Source organism: Zootoca vivipara, chromosome 14 (assembly GCF_963506605.1).
Source record: "Zootoca vivipara chromosome 14, rZooViv1.1, whole genome shotgun sequence".
NCBI lineage: Eukaryota > Metazoa > Chordata > Lepidosauria > Squamata > Lacertidae > Zootoca > Zootoca vivipara.
This window is the reverse complement of record NC_083289.1, coordinates 38,866,433-38,891,531: the sequence shown is the minus strand read 5'-3', so window position 1 is coordinate 38,891,531 and position 25,099 is coordinate 38,866,433. Positions and strand designations below refer to the sequence as shown.

The 25,099-nt window shown below is 45.0% G+C and overlaps 1 protein-coding gene and 1 long non-coding RNA gene across 4 annotated transcripts in view; both read left to right on the top strand.

The window, feature by feature from the left end:
- SNX29 (sorting nexin 29) overlaps positions 1 to 15,194 on the top strand; it is a 266,797-nt gene extending 251,603 nt beyond the window's left edge. The window contains exons 20-22 of one of the 3 annotated variants that reach the window (XR_009558571.1): positions 10,841 to 11,099; positions 11,938 to 12,048; positions 12,251 to 15,194. Coding sequence is in view for 1 of the 3 variants with exons in the window: in XM_060282867.1 (XP_060138850.1) it covers positions 5,381 to 5,429 (49 nt within the window). In the remaining 2 variants the exon portion in view is untranslated. Of the gene's footprint in view, positions 1 to 5,380; positions 5,642 to 10,840; positions 11,100 to 11,937; positions 12,049 to 12,250 lie in introns of those variants that run through there. The other 2 variants (XR_009558572.1, XM_060282867.1) reach the window with 2 other exon arrangements.
- A 1,775-nt stretch (positions 15,195 to 16,969) lies between these two features.
- Positions 16,970 to 25,099, top strand: part of LOC132593212 (uncharacterized) — a 33,385-nt gene continuing 25,255 nt past the window's right edge. Inside the window, exons 1-2 of the long non-coding RNA XR_009558573.1 lie at positions 16,970 to 17,246; positions 17,562 to 17,659. This is a non-coding gene — a long non-coding RNA (uncharacterized LOC132593212). The remainder of the gene's footprint in view (positions 17,247 to 17,561; positions 17,660 to 25,099) is intronic.

Genomic DNA, 25,099 nt, shown 5'->3' with positions numbered 1-25,099 from the left:
GAATAGGGCTATCCTCACTCGCTCATCCCAGGCAGTTTAGCTTCATTCTTCCCAGCCAACTCAAGCCAGGCTTCCCACACCTGTTGGGTCCAGGCTCCATCAGAGGTGCTCTGCATCCATAACTCTTGAGTACCTTCCATGTCCTTTTCCAATTGATCTTACTTCCAGGAGCTTGCATGATTTTCTGTCATCTTGAAGGCTTAAAAAGGTAAAGGGACTCCTGACCGTTAGGTCCAGTTGTGGACAACTCTGGGGTTGTGGCGCTCATCTCGCTTTATTGGCCGAGGGAGCCGGTGTACAGCTTCTGGGTCATGTGGCCAGCATGACTAAGCCGCTTCTGGCGAACCAGAGCAGTGCACGGAAACACCGTTTACCTTCCCGCTGGAGCGATACCTATTTATCTACTTGCACTTCGTGCTTTTGAACTGCTAGGTTTGCAGGAGCTGGGACCGAGCAACGGGAGCTCACTCCATCGCGGGGATTCGAACTGCCGACCTTCTGATCGGCAAGCCCTGGGTTCTGTGGTTTAACCCACAATGCCACCCGCGTCCCGGTCTTGAAGGCTTAGATCTCAGCAATTGCAGGCCCAGCTGGGTCCCTCAGTGGTCTCTGGTTCCCATGGCTACTATTTCACATCCCAGAATTCATCTCTGCTGCTGAAGCCAAGTACTGTCATATCGTTGGCCATTCTGAAAGCTTTTTTGTTGTTGTTGTTTTGTTTTGGAGTCTTCACCTACTTCTTGAGTGGGCATTTTATGCTCCAGACATGTTTTGGCACATCTCTGGGACTGGCGCTTTGGATCAAACCATCAGCTGCTTTCACCCTGAGGACGCGTCTCATCTGGTGATCTTCTCAGTTCCTGGCAGGTGACAAATAGCTGTCTATTGACACAAGTCCGGGCTGTCCAGCTGCAGTGTCTGCTATGATATTTTGTTTTGGGAAAACCTATAAATTGTATACGCTTTACTTAGGACATACAATAGCACATAACTCAAGAGCCTGGTCTTGTTTGACTCCATTGATGTAGCTACTCAAGCAAGCCTGTGCCTTAAATATAAGATTAACAAAACGAATCGATAGGGCCCTTCAGTGCCACACAGTACTGTAAAGCAGGAGAGCTGATGACAGATCTTCTTACCAGATCTAGACGTGAGATACAAGTGAATCCTTCAGCCAATATCTCCTGGAAATGTCTTTGAAGCTAGTTAAATCTCTTCTTAAGGCTCTTCTCACTTGTTAAAGCACTAGGAGAAATAACTACACCCTCCCTCTCCTTTTCTCTGAGCTTTAGGGAGGTAGCACTACACTAAGGCACTTGTTTTTGTGCCTACCGCACACACAAAACCAGGCAGTGAAATGAAACTGGCATCCTTTGCATGCAGTCTGGTGTGTAAGCAGAAGCAAGTGAACTGGAAGCTAATTCATTTGCCCGAGAGTAATGAAACTAAAAACAAGGAGGAGTAATACAGTTAATCTTCCATCCTTGAAAGGTCCAGGGGAAGGTGGAGACCCAAGGGCCTAATTGAGAACATAAGAAGAGCCTGCTGGATCAGGCCAATGGCCCATCTAGTGTTGGAGATTTATTCCCCGTGTGTCATGGGTTTGTTGTCTATCACATGACTGTTTATGTGTTTACATTCCACAGGAATGGGAAGTGACATAGGCAGGATGTTTGTCTTACTGTGTTCTGTGAAGTGGGACTATTGTCCTTTGTTCTTTCTCTTTGCTGTCTGATGCTAGAGAGAGAGGGAGCCATGTTGCAGTGCTCCATGTGTGTTTATATGTAAATAAAGTAGGTTAGCCAAGATGCTGAGTTCCTGAGTTCTGTTACGCAACTGCGCAAACCTCTGTGGATCCCAAGTGTGCTGATGTCTTCTGGCATCAGTCGCTGTGATGTTCAGGCTAAGGAATGCTTTTGAAGCTCCCGAACGATCGGCCAGGAGGGAGGGAACATGTCAGTCGGACATGTGTCTCTGCCAAGGTTCTACTCGTGTGTAGAACATCCTGACATCTAGTCCAGCATCCAGTTCTCACTGTGGCCATCCAAGATGCCATACCCTCCAACATATTGAGCCCCCAAACCAGAACACGTGTCTTCCCATCCATGCTCCTGCACTAGTCATATGACCTGTCTGCACAATGGAGCCCCCAAAACACACTTATTTGGGGACGAAGTCTTGCAGGAAAAAACAGCATTTCTTGGTCTTTCCAGGACACTTGTGGGGTATGAGATGCCCGTGGAAAGCCTGCAAGCAGGACCTGAGCACAAGAGCTCTCTCCCCGGCTGTGGTTTCCAGCAACTGGTAGAGTGGTACCTTGGTTCTCAAACTTAATCCGTTCCAGAAGTCCATTCCAAAACCAAAGCGTTCCAAAACCAAGGTGCACTTTCCCATAGAAAGTAATGCAAAATGAATTAATCCGTTCCAGACTTTTAAAAACAACCCCTAAAAGCAATTTCACGTGAATTTTACTACCCAATGAGACCATTGATCCATAAAATGAAAGCAATAATCAATGCACTGCACTATAAAATAAATAAGACAGTATTGTAGATGATAAAAATTAAAATTATTTCCCCCTCCTTACCTGCACTGATGATAGTCACTGTTTGGATGGGGGGCTTCTATCCATTTCCGCAGTCACACAATCAATCAGTAGCTGAACTCGGCTCCACACAGTCACAAAAACAAATTAATCGAAAAAGCCTCAAAAACACAAACACAAAATAAATAGCAAAAACATAAGCCCCCAATCCAAGGTGTTAATGCTAGTGCACAAAGCCATAAACTGCTTAGTGCCCAGTTACCTAAAAGAGCATCTCCCCCAGGTTCAACCACATCAGACCATAGGAGGCTTTATTGCTGGTTCCAGCTGATCCACCCTGGGTGGCTGGGGCAACACTGTCAGATGGGTGGGGTACAAATAATAACAGTAGTAGTAGTAGTAGTAGTAGTAGTAGTAGTAGTAGTAGTATTGGTTCCCCATTTATGGAATGCCCTCCCTGGTAAGGTGCATCTGTCTCCTTCATTATTAACATTTCAGCAGAATTTTAATGCACAACCCCAGTATTTCAGGGATGAAAGATATTGTTCCCGGCAACCGTGAAATTATTTAGCCAGGAGGATATTTGATTGATTTTTAAATATTTTATAATAATAATAATAATAATAATAATAATAATAATAATAATAACAACAACAACAACAACAACAACAACAACAACAACAACAACACTTCTGTCTTGTTTTGTTTTTGGCTGTTTGGTGGTTTGCCTGGGCTCCTCTGGGTGGAAGGACGGGGTAGAACTTTAATAAAGAATTGAGTAGCACAAAATCTGGCAAAAAAACAGCGGTGGCGCTGTGGTTAAACCACTGAGCCTAGGGCTTGCTGATCAGAAGGTTGGCGGTTCGATTCCCTGTGACGGGGTGAGCTCCCGTTGCTTGGTCACAGCTCCTGCCAACCTAGCAGTTCGAAAGCACGTCAAAATGCAAGTAGATAAATAGGAACCGCTACAGCGGGAATGTAAACGGCGTTTCCATGTGCTGCTCTGGTTTGCCAAAAGCGGCTTTGTCATGCTGGCCACATGACCTGGAAGCTATACGCCGGCTCCCTCAGCCAATAATGCGAGATGAGCACGCAACCCCAGAGTCGGTCATGACTGGACCTAATGGTCAGGGGTCCCTTTAATATTGTATCAACACAAGTGAAGATACATGAAATGTACACAAACTGGAATGAAAGTATATAGAAGCGTGAACGGTGTAGAATTCTGAATCTGCCTGGGAAACGAATACAGTGGTACCTCGGTTTAAGTACACAATTGGTTCCGGAAGTCTGTACTTAACCTGAAGCGAACTTTCCCATTGAATGTAATGGAAAGTGGATGAATCCATTCCAGATGGGTCCGCGGAGTACTCAACCTGAAGCGTAATTAACCTGAAGTATGAGTGTACAGTGGTGCCTCGACTTACGAATTTAATCCGTTCCAAAGGCACCTTCGTAGCTCGAAAAATTCGTAAGTCGAAAAGCACCATTGGAAACGCGATTTCCCATAGGAATGCATTGGAAACGGAAAAATTTGTAAGTCGAAGCAACCCCATCTAAAAATTCGTAAGTCGAAAAAACTCTATCTAAAACTGCCGTGGTTTCCGTTCAGATGTCGAGAAATTTGCCCCATTCGTAAGTCGAAAAATTCGGTTGTCGAGTCGTTCGTAAGTCGAGGTACCACTGTAACTGGTTCTGGAAGTCCGTACTTAACCTGAAGTGAACTTTCCCATTGAAAGTAATGGAAAGTGGATTAATCCGTTCCAGACGGGTCCATGGAGTACTTAAACTGAAAGTACTCAAACCGAAGCGTACTTAAACCGAGGTATGACTGTACTCACTTGGTTCCCTGCCTCCAGCACCAGTGATTGCAGATGGGAAAATGTGCCACCTCCTCCTTTGGGCCTAGCAGACTCCAAGCAACCCTCCTGGCACTTTCTTTATACAGTGCCCCAGACATTTTGGGGTACAAATAAATGCTGGTCCTACTCATAGCAGACCCATCTTGTCTTTATTTCTGTACCTGGTTATGGGATGAAACCAACCTCCCCTACCCACATTATGCCTTCTGAATGTTGTTTCACTGCAACTTCCATCAACCCTGATCATGTCATGTTGGCCGAGGCTGATAAGGAGTTGAAATCCAAATGCATCTGGGGGGTAGCAGTTTGTGAGAAGCCTGGCTTCACCCCTGCCCATGCAAAGACAGAATTCTTGGGTTGCATCCAATGTAGCATTAAGCAACTTGTTCCATTAGTGCAAGGATTTACGCTTGAGCAAAGGAACTTTCTTCCACTCCCCTTCGTGCAATTCCTAGAGATGGCAGGGATTGAACCTAAGACCTTCTGCATTTAAGACATGTGCATTCCCCACGGCGTTGGGGTCCCTCCCCAATATAGACCTTAATTCAGAAAAGAGACGTAGAGCATTAAAGTACTCTACACCCCCCCACTCCTTCCCCTGAACCTTCCCGAGAAGAGGAAGGCAGTATAGATTTACAATGGTGGTTTGCAGAAGGTCATGACTCTGAGACAGAAGAGGGGGGAAAGCTAGGAGATAATGGAAGGGGGGGAGCAGCAAAGCCAGAGCAACTGGCTGACACGTTATCATTAGAAAGCATTCAACGACCCCCTTCTCCTAGGACCCGGCGTGCATTGAGAGCAGTAGAGCAGAAAGCTCAGAGGCAGAAAGCACAGATCAGCCGGTGCAGGGATGACATGCAATAGATGGAGGGGGTGGGACTTTACTGGAATGGATAGGCCCTTTTCAAAGCCTCTCTCTGTGAATACTGAATAAAGGACTTGGTAAGAGCTCTTCTTGTTATCTGCTTCTTAGCTGCTCACCGTGGGAGCGACCAGATTCCCTGAAGCCTGACAACCACTGAGGTCCAGTGCCGAGGGCCTACTGGCGATTCCCTCTCTGCGAGAAGCCAAGTTACAGGGAACCAGGCAGAGGGCCTTCTTGGTAGTGGCACCCGCCCTGTGGAACGCCCTCCCACCAGATGTCAAAGAGAAAAACAACTACCAGACCTTTAGAGGACATCTGAAGGCAGCCCTGTTTAGGGAAGCTTTTAATGTTTAATAAATTATTGTATTTTAATAGGTCTGTTGGAAGCCGCCCAGAGTGGCTAGGGAAACCCAGCCAGATGGGCAGGGTATAAATAAATTGTTGTTGTTGTTGTTGTTACCACCAACATGGGTGACTTCAAAAGAGAACTGGGCAAATTAATGGAGGAGAGGCTATCAATGGCTACTAACCTTGAAGGGGGAATGCTACACACCTCTGAATACAAGTTGCAGGGAATCACAGCTGGGCAGAGCACTGTTGATCTCAGGTCTTGCTTGGGATTTCCCCATAGGCATCTGGTTGGCCGAGGGGAGAAAAGGATGCTGGACTAGATGGGCCCCTGGCCTGATCCAGGAGGTCTGTTCTTACATTCTTAATGCAGGAGAAGTGCTGTCAGCTTCCTTTAGCTCCCCTTTGCTGCCCATCTCGAAATCACATTTCTTTCCTCGGAGCAACGTTGAGCATTGTAGCCTATCTGTCAAAATCTCAATCAATCCTTGTGCACAAACTCGCGAAAGAAAGTGCTAACATTGGAGTTTAATATCTTACTTTGGAGACTTTCACCATAAGGGGTGGGTGGAAGTGGGAGATCATCCATATAAATTGAGATTTCCAACCATCATGAAGGCATCGAGAAAATGTGAAGTCCTGAAATATGGCCTCGTTATGCTGGCTGGACTAGGGAAAGAAAAGTGTTTCAGAGACGTTATAGCCCTCTTAATACAGCTGGCAGCTTTTACAGTGAGGAAAATACACACCCCCCCCCCCCGATTATGGAGATAACTTGGATGCATAGGAGTGGCGTAGTGTCACAAAGCAATCAAACGATGCAAATGCAAAATCAGATACATCTTCATCTCTGCCCTGACAGTGCATGCATCCAATAAACGTTGAATTGCATGCCCCATCTTCTCTTACACTTTGATTTATTAGTGGGAACGCACCTTTCTTCTTAAAATACTCCAGAAGCTTGATAAACCTAAGTCCTGGGAATGCAATGGATTCAACACAATATAAAGCTGTAGCACAGCGGAAGAGCATCTGCTTTGTATGCAGAAGGTCCCAGGTTCAATCCCCGGCACTTCCAAATACGCTTGGGAATGTCCCCAGTCTGAACCTTGTAGTCACTACCAATCAGTATAGTCCAAGGGGACAAATACTGGATCGTAGGAAATTTCCTTATACAGAGTCAGACCATTGGTCCATCCAGCTCAGTACTGTCTACGCCAGGGATGGGGAACATGTGGTTCCGGTTTCCGCCTGCAGGAATGGCGGACCTGTTTTCCATCTCTCTGACCTTTGTAAGGAATTTGGCGGTTGCTAGGGGAGTAAATGGCAACCCCCTACCCTCTCCGGGGGTTACGGAGAGGGGCCGCTGGCCCGCGATGCCCCCAGACCCACTCCGACTGTTTTTGGAGTGGGGGGAGCTTGGGCTGAGCACTTACAAGGGCCAGGACTCCCGGACGCTAATCTGCATGGCGGGGATTTCCATGGTTAAAGAAGATAATTAGGCTTAAATCTATGGACATACTTCAGAAGGAGGGAAAGAAGCGCTGTTTACTGCTGAGAAATTTATGCTGCCGAGTGAGAGGAGTCAAAGATTGTACTGCATCTGGAAGAAGGATTGATGGGGACGGAGCGATAAGGGGAGTGAGTTTTTATTTTATTTTTTTTCTTCATATTGTTGCCTCGTACCTTCCCGGACGCGATGTCCTGGCTTGTTTGGAGTGAAAGAGAAGCAAAAGACTGTGTGAGTTGAACCTTATAACTGTTGTTACTGAGCATATTTTTTTAAAGATGTGGAGTTGCCGATGAGAAAAGCCCCCCCCTAGTCGGACGGAAGGAGTTCTGAATGCGTTCGGAGGATTTATGAGCTGTGACGCACTTTAAATTGGAGCAGCGACCTGAAGCTAAGTTCAGCTATAGGGCAAGGAGATCCATTAATTTACCAAGAGTCTATGGTTTGATGTTTGGGTCTCCTGCCTGGAAAAGCTGTAAATTCTATAATGATCGTAAATCTTCATGGCTATGAGAGAAAAGCGAAAGTGATTTGAGCTTTTTAAGATGGCGCTACTTCGAATTGCTTCAACGCAACAGGAGCTCCATTAAGAAGATTTATGGGGAGGCTGGACTGATTAACTCACACAGGAGAAAGAACATCTGTGAGACTTTGTTTGATATTTATATCAGCAGCTGGGAAACAATCGTGAAAGTGGAAAACATCTATGTGACTGTAAGGGGAAGATCTGGATTATTATGAACTTGAAGGACGATTTGAACTTTAGAAAAAAGACGGCAGTGGACAGTTGCGAGGAATTCCCAATTTCTTGAAGCATGGGAACCCAAATAAAAAATTCTTTAGATGATTTGGCATAACATTCGGTCTGATTGATATATATATGTGTATAATTTGAAATATTGAATGTGATATAATTGGTTTTAATTGGAAAATTAATAAAAATATTTAAAAAAAAAAAAAGGGATGGGGAACATGTGACCCTCCAGATATTGCTGGACTACAACTCCCATAATTCCTTGACCATTGGCTGTGCTGACGGGCTGGTGGCAGTTGCGTCTGGAACGGGGCTAAGTATATATGCAGAAGTGCAGATTTAAAAACAACTATTGGCATTGTGGTTCTAATTAAACCGATCACACCATAGTTGGGGAGACTGTGAGCAGGTGAACCACTTGCTTTTGCTCAGATCTGCAATTCAGCTTCTAATCATTGAGGGGCATCTCTTGCGGTTTTTTAAAATCTTTAAACCAGATTTGGACCAGACAGTGGCTCTAAGTAGCGGGCTATTCCTTGTAAATTAGGACACTTGGCTACCCTAGTCGAGGTGCCATCCATTAGCACAGTTCGTGGAACTCAAAGCCAGTGACATCAAGGAAACCCTAACTAAGGTTGCCAGACTCAATAGTGGACAGGACTTCTGTGCCTTTAATTGCCCTGCTCTCTTTTGAGTCTGGAAACCTTAAAGAGAAACCAGCAGAACCCGGTGGCGGGCTTTTTTAAAAAAACAACAACCCGTCAATCAAACTGATTGATTATGATGCCATTGCCAGTGCATCACCATTACTAGCAAACAGGGAAAGGAAACTGCAAGTGAGATCTTTCTTGATGTATGCTTGCATTGCCAGATGATGCCCAGCACCGGTGAGAATCAAAACAAAACAATCGTTTCTGAAGAATTCTTGCTTCAGTGTTTTCAAGCCCTGAAACCATGCAGATTCTCCCCACCTCCACCCTGGAGGCTATTTTGCTCTATGAGAGTTGCTAGGTAATCAAGTAGTTGCCAAGGTCTTCTGTTGCTTCACAAAAGTGGTTGAGCCTGTTTATTTCTGTTGAGGTCCCCCCCCTCTCTCTCAAAGAAGCAAGCTTAAAAAAAAAATCTTTTCAAAAAATACATTGAGATTTTTAAATTCTAGAGACCGTATTCACTGCAGATGGCAAAGTCTCCCATGGACAGCAAGGGTGCCAATCTTCTGTACAGTGGATCTCTCTACTAGTAGACACACATCGGATTGTGCTGCCCAGCAAGCTCCAATTTGTAATGTTCAAAAGGGAACAGCCCAGATCCTCTCCCCCTTTCTTTGTCCAAACATTGCACCAGGCTCCAAAGGAATCTTAGGAACATAAGAAACTGCCTTATGCTGAGTTAGACCACTGGTCTAGCTTGCTCGGTACTGTCTCAGTACTGACTGGCAGCAGCTCTCCAAGGTTTCAGGCACGGTTATTCCCATAGCTGCCAAATCTCCGTACCTGCCAAGTTCTTGCCTGAAAAATAAGGGATTGGACTGGACGTAGCAGACCGGAAGTAGCACTGCTGCCATTTTGGAACTGGGCGGAGCATGCTCAGAAGTGACTTTTGATGCTGCTGTGCCCAGTTCGAAAATAGCCGCCACACCAGAAGTCGCGCTGCAGCCCATTATGGAACTGGGCAGAGCAGCATCAAAAGTCGCTTCTGAGCATGCTCCGCCCAGTTCCAAAATGGCTGCCGCGCCAGAATAAACCGGGAAAAAACAAAAAAATTCCATTTTTTTCCGGCTGGGAACAGCTGGAAAAACAGGGGTTTCCCGGGGAATACGAGAGACTTGGCAGCTATGCAAGTCTCCCGCTGAAAAATGCGGGATCAGCAGTGGCGCAGCACATGGAAAAATACGGCAGTTAGAAAAGAAAACGGTAAATGCATTCATTATTTAAGATGAGAAAGGGCTGGATCTCGGAAGTAAAGCATCTATCTTGTATGCCGGAAGCCCCAGATTTAGTCCCTGGCATCTGGTAGGGCTGGGGGAATAACCATAGCTGCCAAGTCTCCCGTTTTTCGCGGGAAACCCCTGTATTTTAAACCATTTCCTGCTGGCAGCCCAGATTGAAAAAAATCCCATAAATCCTCCGGATTTCCTACCCGCCAGGGAGGCTCCATTTTGGGTCCTGGCGGCGCCCGATTTCCGGTGCCCATACATGGGTAGCACACACCGGACGTCACCGGACATGCGTAGAAGCGACTTCCGGTGCCACGCTACCCATGTATGGGCACCGAAAATCGGGCGGTTATTATTATTATTATTATTATTATTATTATTATTATTATTATTATTACTACTACTACTACCCCCATCCTTCTGCCTTACTGCTAAGATCTGCAAGGGCAAGAGTGAGATGGAGAATGACTGACAGTGCTATCCCCTGAGCTGCTTGTAAGGAAGGCAGACAGGTGGGGGTTGGCTGAGGTTGGTTGGACACCATCCCATATACCCCAAAGGGCAACCCTCCACGGTTCAAGTGCCTGTGCTTATTGGCTTATTTTTAATGGGAGGGGGTTGTGTGGAGCAGTGGTGTCTGGTACCCACGGGGACTGGTAGGGTAGAACGCATGGAGGCCGAACAGCAGGTGGCGCCATAATAAACGACAGGCAGAGCCAGCTACTGTAATTTTGGTTTCTTCCCCCTCTTCTTTCTGTCCTGCATTCTACAAGGGCAGGACTGAGACACATACAGATCTGGTTGTAATTAAGAAGGCACAGAGGGATGTGAGGACTTCCTGAAGGCTGCTAGGGGCCTCTGTTGATGGCTTCTCCTGCCAATTCATGGGACATGGCTGTTGGAATGATTGAGTCTTGGTTTTTAGCAACAGGGATATCTTTTATATATATATAAAACTCCCTGCATGGTTTCTCATTTCCTTTCCTCTTGACAAAAGTTGTGTTTTTATGACAACTGCAGGAAAGTACTTTGCACATCTACCATCTCTATTTCTGCTTCCCCAATGTGCCGCTCGAAGAATCACAGGGTGTTTTCTGATAGACATGTACAACAGTAACAGATCGGCAGAGAGCTCTGTGAAAACGTCTCTTCCTTGATGCTACGAAGCGGCCTCAGATCAATATTTCACCGCCTGCGTGGAAAGTGCATGATTAAACAGGCCTCTTGAAATGTTTGCATCTGGATCCCACTCAAATGGCAGGCGTTCCTCAAACGGCAGGTGATCTTTTTTGTTGTCACAAACTGGCCAGCTAACACTTCTCTTGGTGAGAAGGAGCTGTCTGCAGTGTGAAAAACATGGCTGCTCTTTTCGGTGGACGAAGTTGGAGATGGTGCTGTGGGAAAAATAAACTTGCAATGAAAAGAATAATAATACTTTAGCAAGCTCAGAATATTCCCTTGATCAAAAGTTTACCTTTTGATAGCCTGCCAGCCTTCTATAACTGGCCCCTAGGCCACACCCCCTCTCTCAGCCAATCACAAGTCCTGCTTTGTGTCCCCCTCAAGAGCTTTTGCCTGGCTGAACTGTGTCCTTGAACTGCAGTGATGCCTCATGCTTTCCATGATGTGTGTGCGCGCACCAAAACCACAAAATCGATTTCAAAGCTTTGGATTATTATTATTTTTATTTTATTTAAAAAAATTATTTGCTCGGTGCCTGAACGAATACTGAGCAGGCAACACATGAGACATCACCTGCTTTCATGGAAGTTGCTTGTCCTAAATGGAAAATCGTAACATGGGAAAGGGAACAGGCTGTACAAACTGCCAGAGAAGTGACTAACTGTGGTGTATTAAGAATGCAATCTGTTCTACTGAATTGGAATCTCTGGCCCAGGCATGGGATTATATGAGGTGAGCAAATCCTCAGTTTCCCCTTGTATAAAATGGGAACATGATTTTCCAATCTACATGGCTGCGCTGTGAGTGAACCTATCTCATCAGGGTTTTTGTAGATAGAAGTGGGTTTGCCATGAAGGTCAGGTAGCACATTTTGTCTGGGGTGGGGCTAGAAGATGATGTGGAGCTTGAAGAGTGTCTTAACTTTCTCTCCTCAGATAAACAAAACGTTCAAGCCAGACATCACTGAAGATGACAAAAATAAAGAGTTTTAAATGCTCCATATGTTCTTATAGCGATCTACCAGCAACCAGGAGAAATGGTGAATGGTAAGTCATAAGTGATAATGGCAAATGTTAAAATCATGAAGCCAAGGGTGGGGAAGCTTTCTCAGTCTTCTGGACAACCCTCTCAGGGTCACATTCAAGTGGCAAGGAGGTCCAGAGGCAGAGGTGGGTGGAGCAACAAACAATTTTTTTACCTTTGTATGTTAGGCGACTGTCTACACACATGCTTCTCTCTTCCATTCAGAGAACAACATTTTCACCTAGAACCAGGTGCTACCTTTGCAGATGGGAGCAGACCCACAAACCTCAATAAAGTGCACATTTGCGATCCTGATATTTCCACAAGACAAGTACGTTTGGTGAGTAAGTGCGCCATACCTTGTCTTTAAATAGCTTGGTGGGTGGGGTGTGGAAACTTGTTGGGACATCTTCATTGCTTTGGTCCAGTTCTGAACATCTTGGCCTCCTGATGAGCTCCTGAACCATGACCCTCTGAGCCCTGTGTCTGCTGCTGAGCATTACTTGCCTGAATAAAGGTATCTTTCTTACTTGCAAGGATTAACATCTGCTTCCAAGTTTTAGGGTGGGAGTGACAGCAGGAAGCCTACAAGGCTTCTTTTCAGTTTTTTTTTTATGCCACAGGAAGAAAACACACAACTTCAAGTAATTGTGTAGTTTGGCCTTTGGGTGTACTTCTATAAAATGTAATATGCGGAGCAGGCCTGATATCATTCAAAATGTCTGCCTTGTTCTGTCTTTCCTGAATAAATGAAAGCTCAGGATGTTGAGTCTAGCTTGATGGCAGCATTGTCCATGACTTTTGGACTTCGGATGTCATGTCATGTATTTTTCATGTTATAAATGGAAAAGGCCACAAATAAAACAGGCCCCAGTGTCTCTCATTATGTAACTTCCCTTAGCTGCAGATAGTACATCTCTTTGTTATACTTAATTATAGCTCTGAATCATATTTTACACAACCCTGGAAATGCCATAGGGGCTTCTTTCACCGGCTCCTTTTATATACCTTCGGGTGTTTTCCCCCTCCCTTCTTCATTTTTTTTTACAAGACAAATGAAATATGCATTGAATGTGGGTGGCTTCAAACCTACTCTGCCTTGTTCTGTCATAAGAGTCTTGGAGAAGCACACTGATCTGTCCTTCGGCTCCAAGCCCTCCTTCCATTCCCTTCCTTCCCTTACCATTATTAGAAACTCAGCACCAAGCTGTGGACAACTTCCCCCTCTCACAGGAGGAGCTAGCAGAACTTTCTTACCTGAGTGAGATATGCCTGAATAGGAACTTCCCTCCACTCCACCCCACCCCACCCAGTAAGGCCACAGGGGTGGGGGAAATAGTTCACTAGGTGCTCCTGAACATAGCAAAGAAGCAGATGCTTTGGGGAGGCTAGTGAGGGTAAAAATGGATTGGAAGACATCGTAGTGGCTTATGAATTGTAGGGGATGAAGCAGGGATGTGAAAGTTCCACTCCTGAGAGGCAGGACCATATTTCAGTGGTAGAGCATATGCTTTGCTTATAGAACATGGGTGGAGAATAGGGTGATGATGACTTTTTCATTTTTCCCCCCTCAAAAATTATTTCCTGTAGCACAAATGGATGAACTTTTGCCTAGTAATGACCAAAATGAGGTATATTCCATTGAAATATTAAAAAAGGTTATGCACAAGCCGTTTCTAATTTTTTTGTATGCTGTTTTACCATTTCATAAAATTGTATTAACAATTCTATATATATTTCGTATCAAATTTGGACACAACACCACATTCCACAATGGGGAGTGTTCTTAGCAACATAGGGTAGACAAATGTCACACCTGCACAAGGTAAAAGCCCCTTTTTGGGACCTCAAAACTCAGCCAGCAGACCCCAGCCGGGCATGCTGGGAAAAGAACCTACAGGAGAGGTAGCAAAACATCGTCCTCTAGCGGTGTCTATACTGTTACTGCAGCTAAAAAAAGCTTCCTTGTGTCTTTGATGATCCTATATAATGTTGTATATATGTGACTCTAAAGCTTGGGTTCAATTTTATATCTGCTTACAGTGACTTCAAAAATGGTCAAAAAACTGATAAATAAAATTTTGTGTGTGAGGTCTTTTTTTAATCAAATCTCTTTGAAAGTAAGATTTTATCTAATCTTTAATGAAAGCTCATCCAATTATGATACAGGGAAATGAGGTTGTAAAAAAGTCATCATCCCTATGACTTTTGGGCTCCATGGGCCAGATTCTTATCAGAGCCCATTTTGACAGGTGGGCAGGGCCATCTGTCAATCACCTGACATCACAATGGCATCAGATACACGAGGCACCTGAAAAGGGGGGCAAGAGAACATAAGAAGAGCGCTGCTGGATCAGGCCAGTGGCCCATCTAGTCCAGCATCCCGTTCTCACAGTGGCCAGCCAGATGCCTGTGGGAAGTCCATAAACCATACATGAGCACAAGAGTGCCCTCCTCTCCTGCAGCAAACTGGTGTCGTGGAAAAAATATAGCCTTGGATATCAGGAGGAGCAGAACATGGTCTGTTGGAATGTTCTGATGCTGATAAGCAAGTTGCGCAACCATGCCCCATTTCCTGCCAATCTTTTTGCTGTGTATGTGATAAACAGACTGAGCATGTTTTTGATTGTAAAAAAAAATTATCACCAATACAAAGTTGCCTTATGTCTTTGTTCATTGGACTCCACCCAAGTGGACTCCGCAACAGCCAGTGTTCTTTGCCAAAAGTCATAGAATCATAGAATTGTAGAGTTGGAAGGGACCCAAAGGGTTAACTCATCCAACCCCCTACAAAGCAGGAATCACAGCTAAAGAATCCCTGACAGATGGCCGTCCAACCTCTGTTTAGAAACCTCCAATGAAGGAGAGCCTTCTACCTTCCAAGGCAGTCCGTTCCACCGTTGAACCAATCTTCCTATCAGAAAGTTCTTCCTAAGGCTTAGTCGGAATTTCCTTTCTTGTCACATCAAGGCTCTTACCGTGTTGTTCTCTGGGATAGTGGAAGTTTCCACAACACTGGGATTCAGAAGCATACGGCCTCCAACAGTGGAGGAAGAATGTGTGCATCAGGGCTAGTAGGTGCTTCATGAATTGGTCCAATCATTTTTATAGTCATCCAAGTTGGCGCCTACTTGAGTTCCATGGTGTGTGTGTGTGTGTGTGTGTGTGTGTGTGTGTGTGTATAAAACAAAAAACAACCTTTGAGTCACAGGAACAATGCAAACATTGTCTCTTCTTTCCTGGCAGTGGTTATGGGATAGAATTTGTTGTCTCTCAGTGCTGGGTCCCCCTCTCTTTTGTTTCCACCAAGCACATGGTTTAAAGAGCCACTTTTACATTATTCCATGTTAACCGCCTTTCCAAGGAGGCCTTCGCCTCCTGAACTTCAGCTGGGCATACCTGTAGCATCTGATATGCGGAAGGGGAGGAATCATGAAAAAGAACAAAACCCCAACAACCTGGGGGAGACACAGGGCAGAATCCCTTCCAAGGGACAGAGGAGACATTTGATTTTGTTTGCATTTTGATCACCCAATTTGCCCATCAAAATGCAGCTATCCTTAGTGCTATGGTCCATGGGGTCACGAAGAGTCGGACACGACTAAACGACTAAACAACAACAACATCCTTAGAAATGCGCATTTCTCTGAATTTTGCAATGCAATTCTCCAGCTAAGCAATATGTTGGTTTGTTGTTGGTCTTTACGTTTTTTAGCACTGAGATCTTCAGATTCTACACACACACACACACACACACACACACACACACACACACACACGTAGCAGCATCCCTTATTGTTTTCAGGTGGTCCAGATGTTGCTAGACTACAAATCACCCACTAACTACTGATCCATGCTGACTGGGCGTCGGAGTACAACGACATCTGAAGGGCCACCAGCTCCCCAGTCCAGCTGTAGATATCCAAGAAAGAAACAGATTCTCCACCTGTGAATCGTCTTATAGTCAAAACAGCACCATCCACGCACCAGATGAAGGCATGAGGAAGCTTGAGAAAACCTCAAGGTTTGCAGAAGTCACATTACTGCCACCACTACTACTATTTCCCCTTCCCAAGCATTGTTTTAACATTTCTCACCGTATGTTAGGAGACAGGGAATGAGGCGGTGGTGTGTGTGTGTGTGTTACATAAACAGGAAAAGCAATCAAACCTAGGAGCCAAGGTGAAACTGCACTTAGAAGAGCACTTTATTTTTTTTGGACATAACCTAAATATTTTGTTTCAAACACACAGTCAACACAATATTATTCTCTGTTGCCCTTGAGGAGTGTGGGTGTATAATTCATTCATTATGAATCAGGGAGCCGAAACAGTCATAGACCATATTTTGCCCGTTGATACTGATGAGATGCATTTTTACTCATTACCTGGGAGAACTGTAGATCATTAAGGTGCCATCACCAGTAGAGGTGGAGGTGTTTTTGCATTCTGGTATATTAAAAAGGAGCTATGACACAAAATGGGTGAGAGTGGCGGGAAGAAGCCATATCTGAGGAAATGCAGGAGGTCTTCCTCTCCCCCTTTTTTTTGCAGTGACATATTCCTGGAGGGAGTGATTGCTTTTAAAAAATAAGTCGATGAAGCCAGGCTAATAAAAATAGAATGGGGGGTGGACTACCCCAAATGCTTGTATGCTTGGTTTATGATATAAAAGACCTGTTGGAGATTATGTTCATTGCCATAGCTGCCAAGTTCTCCCTTTTTAAAAGGGAAATTCCCTTATGCTGAATAGGATTCCTCGCGAGAAAAGGGAAAACTTGGCAGCTATGTTCATTGCCTGGGAAATGTGAAAAAATCCTTCAATCATGAACAGATGATGTGCACATTCTCCTTGAGCCCTGGTGAATGTGAACAATGGTTGGACGCTATGCATATAACCACTCTGCTTACCTTCCCTTTAAGATATACATGTTGCTGTTGGTGAAACGAACATTAAAATGCATTGCATAAGTGGAAGCTGCTTTGCAAAAATGTGTCAGGCAAAAATGCATATATCAAGTGAAACCTGCACTAAAATGCTGGTGAATTTTCATGCGTTTTTTTTTTAAACAGGAAACTGATGTGGAAATGTGGCAAACTGAATTTAAGAATGGCAGAATGGCAAAATGAGATAAACCAAAATGGACAGATCTGCCCATCCCTAGCTGCTTATCCCAAGACATGCCTCATTGCTGGATTCTTATGCTGACTGCATACCAGAGGTTAGGAAGAAAAGGAGGTGTAGGGAGGGAAAGAAGGGAGGAAGGAGCGGATATTAAAATGATAAACTGACAGCACAGCAGTGATAAAGTGTGCCACATTAGAGATCATAGCAGGTCTTCCTCCGAGGCGGGGTGGATGGATTGTGGCTGCGCTACCACCAAGCATTGCATTCAGGCTCATGAACCAGTGACAAATCATGCTGTGTACGCTGTCTACTTATTTACTGCAGCGGTGATTCTCCTCTTTGGGCTTGTCGTGCCTCTTGCATTGCTTCCAAACCATTCCCCCAAACCTTGCGCTTTTCCTTGCTTCAGGTGGACTCCCTGCCACTGTTGACTTTTGGAAGCTTGTGGACTGATGCTCAGGAAGACCAATGGTTGGCTAGGTGACCTTGTTACCTTTTGGAGAAAAGGTAAGAGGATTTACGGTAGAGGCGTATGAAATTATATGTAATAAGTTCGTAGGGAGAAGCTTTCGTCCCTTTCTCATAAGGCTACAATGCAGGGATTCGGGTCCTGTTTGTAGGCTTCCCATAGACACCTGGTTGGCCACTGTGAGAACAGGATGCTGGACTCGATGGGCCACTGGCCGGATCCAGCAGGGCCCTTTCTTACATTTACTGTTGAACACCCTTCCAAAGGTTTTAAGGTTTTACACATTGTTCCCCCTTTTTCTTACATCGTTCAGATTCTTGGGCACTTTGCAGGTTTGGGAAAAAACAACCAGGCTGGTGTTATGTAATGGATTTTTAACAGCTTCCGCTTTGTTGCCCAGTGATTTTGTGAAGATGTCAACAGCTGCTCAGGGACAGGGAAGGCTGCAAAATGAGCAATGCCCCCTCTGTATCTCCAAGTCTAGTCAGGCCCATGGGAATTTGTCAACTAGCTTTCTGGATTTTATGAAATGTGTAAACTACACGGGTGCTGATCAGTGTCACCTCCCCCCCCCCTCCCCAGGAAAAGGAATTAGGAGGGGGATTAATTTTCAGGGCAATGTGAGGGATGAGGGATGAGACCTGTTATCCTTGGCTAAGGATGAGGAAAGACTGCGATGCACTTTCGTTCTTTGCGCTTCCTGAAACAGTATGTGTGCTGAAATGTAGCCATCCCAATTTCCACTTTCCAAAATAATATGCAAACTGAAGCACAACTACTCTTCAAATCAAATCAAATCAAATTTTATTAAACGGTCACAGACCAAAACGACTCATACAACTGATCAAAGAAGGATAACACAGGGATAAACAGAGGACAATTTCAATACAAATTAGGCCATGGCAACACTGTAAAGGACATAAATAAAACTAAATATTCGCATTCGCCTGCGTATTGGCATTGGGAAGCTCTTGTTTCCTGCATCTAATAGCAGCTACGCAGAATTTGGCAACATTGATCGTAATTTCAGGGACCTTATCTTCTACCAAGGCTCTCAAACGTTGGGATTCTGGTTCATTTTTAAGCTTTTGTAAGGCTGGGGCGATAAAGGTCCAGTGTAGATCCTCGTAGAGACTGCAATGCAGCAATACATGCAAATTTGTTCCCACTTCCGATGAGCCACATGGGCAAACACGTGACTCATATGGTTTACCCTCATATCTACCTAGCAACAGTGCAGAGGGCAACACATTAAATCTGGCCAAGGTAAAAGAATGTCTATACTACCGTTCTAAATTCGCACTTCCCTGGATTTTAAAGTACAGTGGTACCTCTACTTATGAATGACTCGATTTACGAATGTTTCTACTTACGAATGGAGCTCCGTCCGTCATCTTGGATGCTGTTTAGATAGGATTTTTTCTACTTACGAATTTTTAGATAGGGTTGCTTCCCATTCCTATGGGATTCGACTTACATTTTTTTCGGCTTACGAATGTGCGTTCGGAACGCATTAAATTTGTAAGTAGAGGTACCACTGTAGCTCATTCCACTCCAGCAATGCATACAGTAAATGACTGCATTTACACTGTACTAAGGTAAAATGTGCATTAAAATGCATATATTGGTGAAAATAACTTGAATACTGCAAACATTAGGGAAATTGCTTGGGGGGAAAAGATGTTATAATACTGATGAATTTCCATGACAACTTTTAAAAATAAAATAAAATCGCAAATTGACATGGAAATGTGGAAAACTGAACTTGAGGCTGGAAAAATAAGAAATTAGAATTGATGGATTTGCCCATTCCTGCTCTTGACTAACATGAATTCAGGGTGTATGGTGCTATAGTAACAACAACAACAACAACAACAACAACAACAACAACAACAACAACAGCAACAACAACAAGTCACAACCATGATTATTTCTTTAGATTAAACTTAAATTTTGTTGCTGTAATTCTGTACAACTCTTTCAATAACCTTATGAAATACAGTGAGTTTGTTTTCAGTTGCTTCTTGGGCATTTGCTCCCTTTCGTCCCATTTTTGAGGAAGTTTTGTTCCTGTAAATATGCATTCGTAAAACAAAAGGACCATGAGAAATAACGGCAAGGACCCCACCCTGCAAGCGTCACCATGCAGTTAACCTTCTTTCTGTTTTTGCATCATGATCCTTTCTAAAATCTGTTGGGTCCCTGTGGTCTCTTGGTGGCATTCGACACCATTGACCACATCAAAGAAGAAGAAGAGGAGGAGGAGGAGGAGGAGGAGGAGGAGGAGGAGGAGGAGGAGAGGTTTGGACTTGATACCCCGCCTTTCACTCCCCTTAAGGATTCTCAAAGCGGCTAACATTCTCCCTTCCCTTCCTCCCCTACAACAAACACTCTGTGAAGTGAGTGAGGCTGAGAGACTTCAGAGAAGTGTGACTAGCCCAAGGTCACCCAACAGCTGCATGTGGAGGAGCGGGGAAGAGAACCCAGTTCACCAGATTATGAGTCCACTGCTCTTAACCACTACACCACACTGGCTCTCTATACATCCTACCACCCTGTGCATGGGGAATTTTGTTGTGGTGGTTCTACTCCTAACTGTACAGTTTTCTCATGGTGCCTTTTTTTTAATGCAAATGAGTGTAGAGACATGTAGAATTGAAACTGAGATTGGAAAAATAAGAACAAAGAGGAACTGGAGCTGACAGATTCCTCTACTGAGCAGCAACAGGCAGCCCTGCTTGTATGGAAGGGGGAGAATTTTGTTCAGCTTGAATTTTTAAGCAACCTAACTTGCATTGACCAGACCAATTCATGGATTGCAGGGCCATCAGCCCTAAGGTTTCACACTCCTTCAATGTTCACAATGCTGCTCTTGGCATGCAAAAGTGTATTTTGGACAACATATGTACAGAAATGCATATTTTAGTACAAAATGAGTACAGCTTAAATACGGTTTTGCACAAACTCGTTTGTTTATTGCAAACACTACTAGGGTGAAATGGGCTTCTGAGTGAACACACCTGAAATTGACATTGTCCAAAAATAACCAGAAACATCTCTCCCTAATCTCAGGCTGAAAACGTCCTACCTACCACCTTTCATGGGATATGCCAGGGTCCTTTTCCCCACAGAGCACATTCTTGCTACTAAAATGGGGTTCTTCCCCAATGAAATTCAACAAGACAAAAAAAACAGAGATCATCCGAGGATGGAAAGAAGTCAACTGCACACAGAAGCAGCTCTCTAGAAGGGGTGGAGCCACAGCATTCGCTTGCTGGCAAGTGGGTTGATATTTTTACCGAGAGACGTTAGGTGGTGGGGAAGGGTTTGCACAGTGCAAAGACATTTGCAGCACAGCTGCCAAGTCTCCCATTTTTTGCGGGAAACCCCTGTATCTAAACCCGTTTCCTGCTGTTATCCCGAATAGAGAAAAATCCCGTAAATCCCCCGGATTTCGTACCTGCCAGGGAGGCTCCATCTGCGCATGTCTGGACATGCGCAGAACCGATGTTGGGTGCCACTCTGCCCATGTCTGGGCACCGGAAATTGGGCAGCGCCGTCACCGGAAGTGAATTCCGGTGCCGCGCCGCTCCTGATCCTGGATTTTTCTTACTGGGAGTTGGAGGGTATTATTGGCAGGAGCACCCATTTTGGGGGCCCTCCTCTTCCTGGCAAATAGCAGCAGCCCACAAGTATCCCACAAGCAGCCTGCAAGATATTAGAGCACCCCCACTCTGCCTGGTGCTCCCCTTCTGATTGGATATCATTCCTGTTCAAATAAAACATCTCAAATTATTTCCCTTTTTCCTAACCCTCTCCCCCCCCTCTGTGTGTATAGGGGGAACAAGCAGGCCAAATATATTGCTTTTAAACAGGCAATATCTTTGTGTTATTGATCTTACAAAGCCCTGTTTAATGGAGGATGATGGGAGGAGAGCATGCATGAAGAATAGAGAGAGATTATTCCTAAGCTTTGTCACTTTAACCTTCTTGGCAGCCCAAAGCGAGTCTATCTGAATAATGCAAACACTATTGACTTTGGGATAATGCCTTTAAAACACTCAAAGGAGGGGGTGAATTGTAATAGGTGACATGGCAAATGGAAGGAAATTATTTATTTATTTATTTTTATTTCTCACAGCTCTGCGCAAGGCTTGGCTTGTTTCTTTCAGAGGAATGGAGGAACTGTCTCTCCACCCACTGGCGGAGCTTCATGCTCCAGCACCAGGGGCGGGGGTGGGGCTGGCACGCATTCTGGGGGGCGTGGCATGCCACTCGTAGGGGCGTGGCGCACGTTCTGGGGGCGGGACGCCCAGCACGGGTGGGGGGGGCAGCCGCCATGGCGCGCCCTCGGGATCGCGCTGCCCGGGGCCGAGCGCCCCCATCGCTCCTCCTTTCCTACGCCCCTGTCTCCACCCCATCCTAAAGTTACTTTAACTTAATGCAAACAACAGTAGCAGCCAGCAGGGCAGGGCAGAGGGCAGGTGGAGTGGTACTGCTTACTCGGTTTCCCAAAGCAGAGATCACCTCTGGTTACTCGAGATGGAGGGGAGGGAGATGGTAGCGCATGCTGCATCAGAAGGGTTGGATTGGTTCCGCTGCTGTGTCTGCACCACACCAACCTCCCTGTCACCTTGCCTCTCCCTCTTCTCAGTTACCTCTGAATGGGGAAGCCAAGTAAGAGCTGCTATGGAGTAACAATGGACTAAAAATACTAATGCAAAGGCTGCAATCCACTGGACTCAATTGTGGGGTTTTTGTGTGTGTGAGAGAGCAGGCGTTCGGATTGCATTAAATACTTCTAAATTAACTTTAGCCATAGTGCCACAGTAATACCATAATAATAATAATAATAATAATAATTTTTATTCTTTGTACTCCACCCATCTGACTGGCTTGCCCCAGCCACTCTGGGTGGCTTCCAACATATACAGAAACATAACAAAACATTGAATGTTAAAAACTTCCTGACACAGGGCTGCCTTCAGATGTCTTCTAAAGGTTATAGAGTTACTCATCTCCTTGACATCTGATGGGAAGGCGTTCCACATAATAAGCAGGCGAGGACGGAAAAGGTTTCAAAAACATTACATCCAAGAATATATGAATGATAACAGAAGAACAAACATACAAATCTGCAGCTCAAACCATGAAAATATGCTTTTTGCTAAGGCTACAGTCGTAGCCCTACCTAAGAATGTAAGAGGATCAGGCCAAAGGCCCATCTAGTCTGCATCCTGTTCTCACCATGGCCTCTGGGAGCCCACAAACATGACCCAAGCATGACAGCACTCTCCCCCCTTGTGATTCCCAGCAACTGGCATTGAGAGGCATGCCGCTTCTGACAGCGGTGTTCAGATTGCTCTTCATAACATGCAGAGTGCACTGGAATATTATTTGGTGCCCTGTAATTATGAGTTTCATCATCTCTGGTTGAGAGAGCGCCAGAGGCTGCGTTTATATCCCACCTTTTAGACTAAGCTCTCAGGGCAGTTTGTTCTTTTATACACATACAATCCTAGTTTGCAATCTCAACAGACATGTAGGAAAAGAGGGTTTCGCCCAGCAGTTTTGCTTCCACCCTCCATGTTTTTCTTGAGTGGGTCAGTCCCCCTCAATGTTCAGAGTGCCCCGGCTCTTGGCGACATCACGTGCATGACGTCAGGACGTCACGCCGGGCCCCCTCAATCAACTTGAGAAGATGGCACCTCAGGAAGCCCACAAGAAACCTGCATGTAGCCATCATGGCTTAGTAGCCAGACTTTTCTTCCATGAATTTGTCCATTTTAATAATCTAAGAACAGCCTTGGTGGCTAAGACCATCCTCCTGTTTCCACATTAGCCAACCAGAAGCTCAGAAGAACACACAGCACACTCCATCCTGTCAATATCCTTCTTAAATTGTGGTGCCCAGAACTGGACACAGAACTCCAGCTAGAGTCTGACAAAGGCAGGATAGAGAGATTACTTAAATAATAATAATAATAATAATAATAATAATAATAATAATAATAATAATAATAATTTATTATTTATACCCCGCCCATCTGGCCGGGTTCCCCCAGCCACTCTGGGCGGCTTCCAACAAAACAGAATTTCTAAAATACAGAAATCCATCAAACATTAAAATACAGAAACCCATCAAACATTAAAAGCTTCCCTAAACAGGGCTGCCTTGAGATGCCTTCTAAAGGTCTGGTAATTGTTGTTCTCTTTGACCTCTGGTGGGAGGGCATTCCACAGGGTGGGTGCCGCTACCGAGAAGGCCCTCTGCCTGGTTCCCTGTAACTTGGCTTCTCGTAGTGAGGGAACCGCCAGAAGGCCCTCGGAGCTGGACCTCAGTGTCCGGGCAGAACGATGGGGGTGGAGTCGCTCCTTCAGGTATACCGGACCGAGGCCGTTTAGGGCTTTAAAGGTCAACACCAACACTTTGAATTGTGCTCGGAAACGTACTGGGAGCCAATGTAGGTCTTTCAGGACCGGTGTTATGTGGACTCGACTTCCCTTCATCTGGACACTATACTTCTGTTAAAAGAGCCTAGAATTGCCTGAGCTCCCTTGCCCCCTGCTGCCGCCTCACACTGTTGTCTCATGTAAAGTTTGTGGTCTACTAGGACCTCTAGGTGTTTTTCACACATGCAAACTGTGAGCGTAATGCATTTGCGAGTAGGGAATGGCAAATCGGCCATTTCTTCTAATATATACACATGACTGCAAGCAATTTCCCTCAATATAATGCATTCCTGTACAGTATGTTATTTTAAGGAAATGTGTGCATTTAAATGCACAGTATACATATCTTTTGTTCCCGGTATTTGACTGGAGAAGTGAGAATTTCGAAGGATAGCTACGTTTTGGTTCATGCATTGTTCTGGGAAGTCTATATCAGGTAATGCAAATTTTGGTTCATGGGTTAATTCTGGCAAGGCAAACCAAATTGAATTTCTCCCCTATTTTTTATTTGTGAGAATTGAGCAGGTATGTCATCCGCCCTGCCCTACCCCAGTCACCCTGAAGTGGAGGATAAAGGGGTTCTGATGATCAGGCACAAATTTTCTCTTCCATGAAACATTTCATGATGAATTAGGAACACAGACTCTTCAATTTCGCAAGTGCAGGCAGCCAGCTGCTGGATCAGGAGGGAGCGATAATCCGACCCAGGGCTCCTGATCATCACACTTTTTTTCAAGCTCATCTTTTCCTCTTCTTTGCTGTCCCCTTCCCTGCAGCCTGCAGCGTTCATCTGTTATGTTTTCATGAGAAAAACCTGTCACTGCAGTGTTGACATCTTGGGAAGCGTCTTGGCAAAATAAAAGAGTGAAAAAAAAGGATGAATCTTTCCAGCCATCTGAGACATTAGCCGTGACAAATGGGACGCAAGTAGGTGGAAGAACCACGTCTCCCCTCTGCCAGATCCCAAACAAATTAAGCATGTTGTAGGCAATGAGAGAAAATTCAGTCAATGTGTAGGAAACATC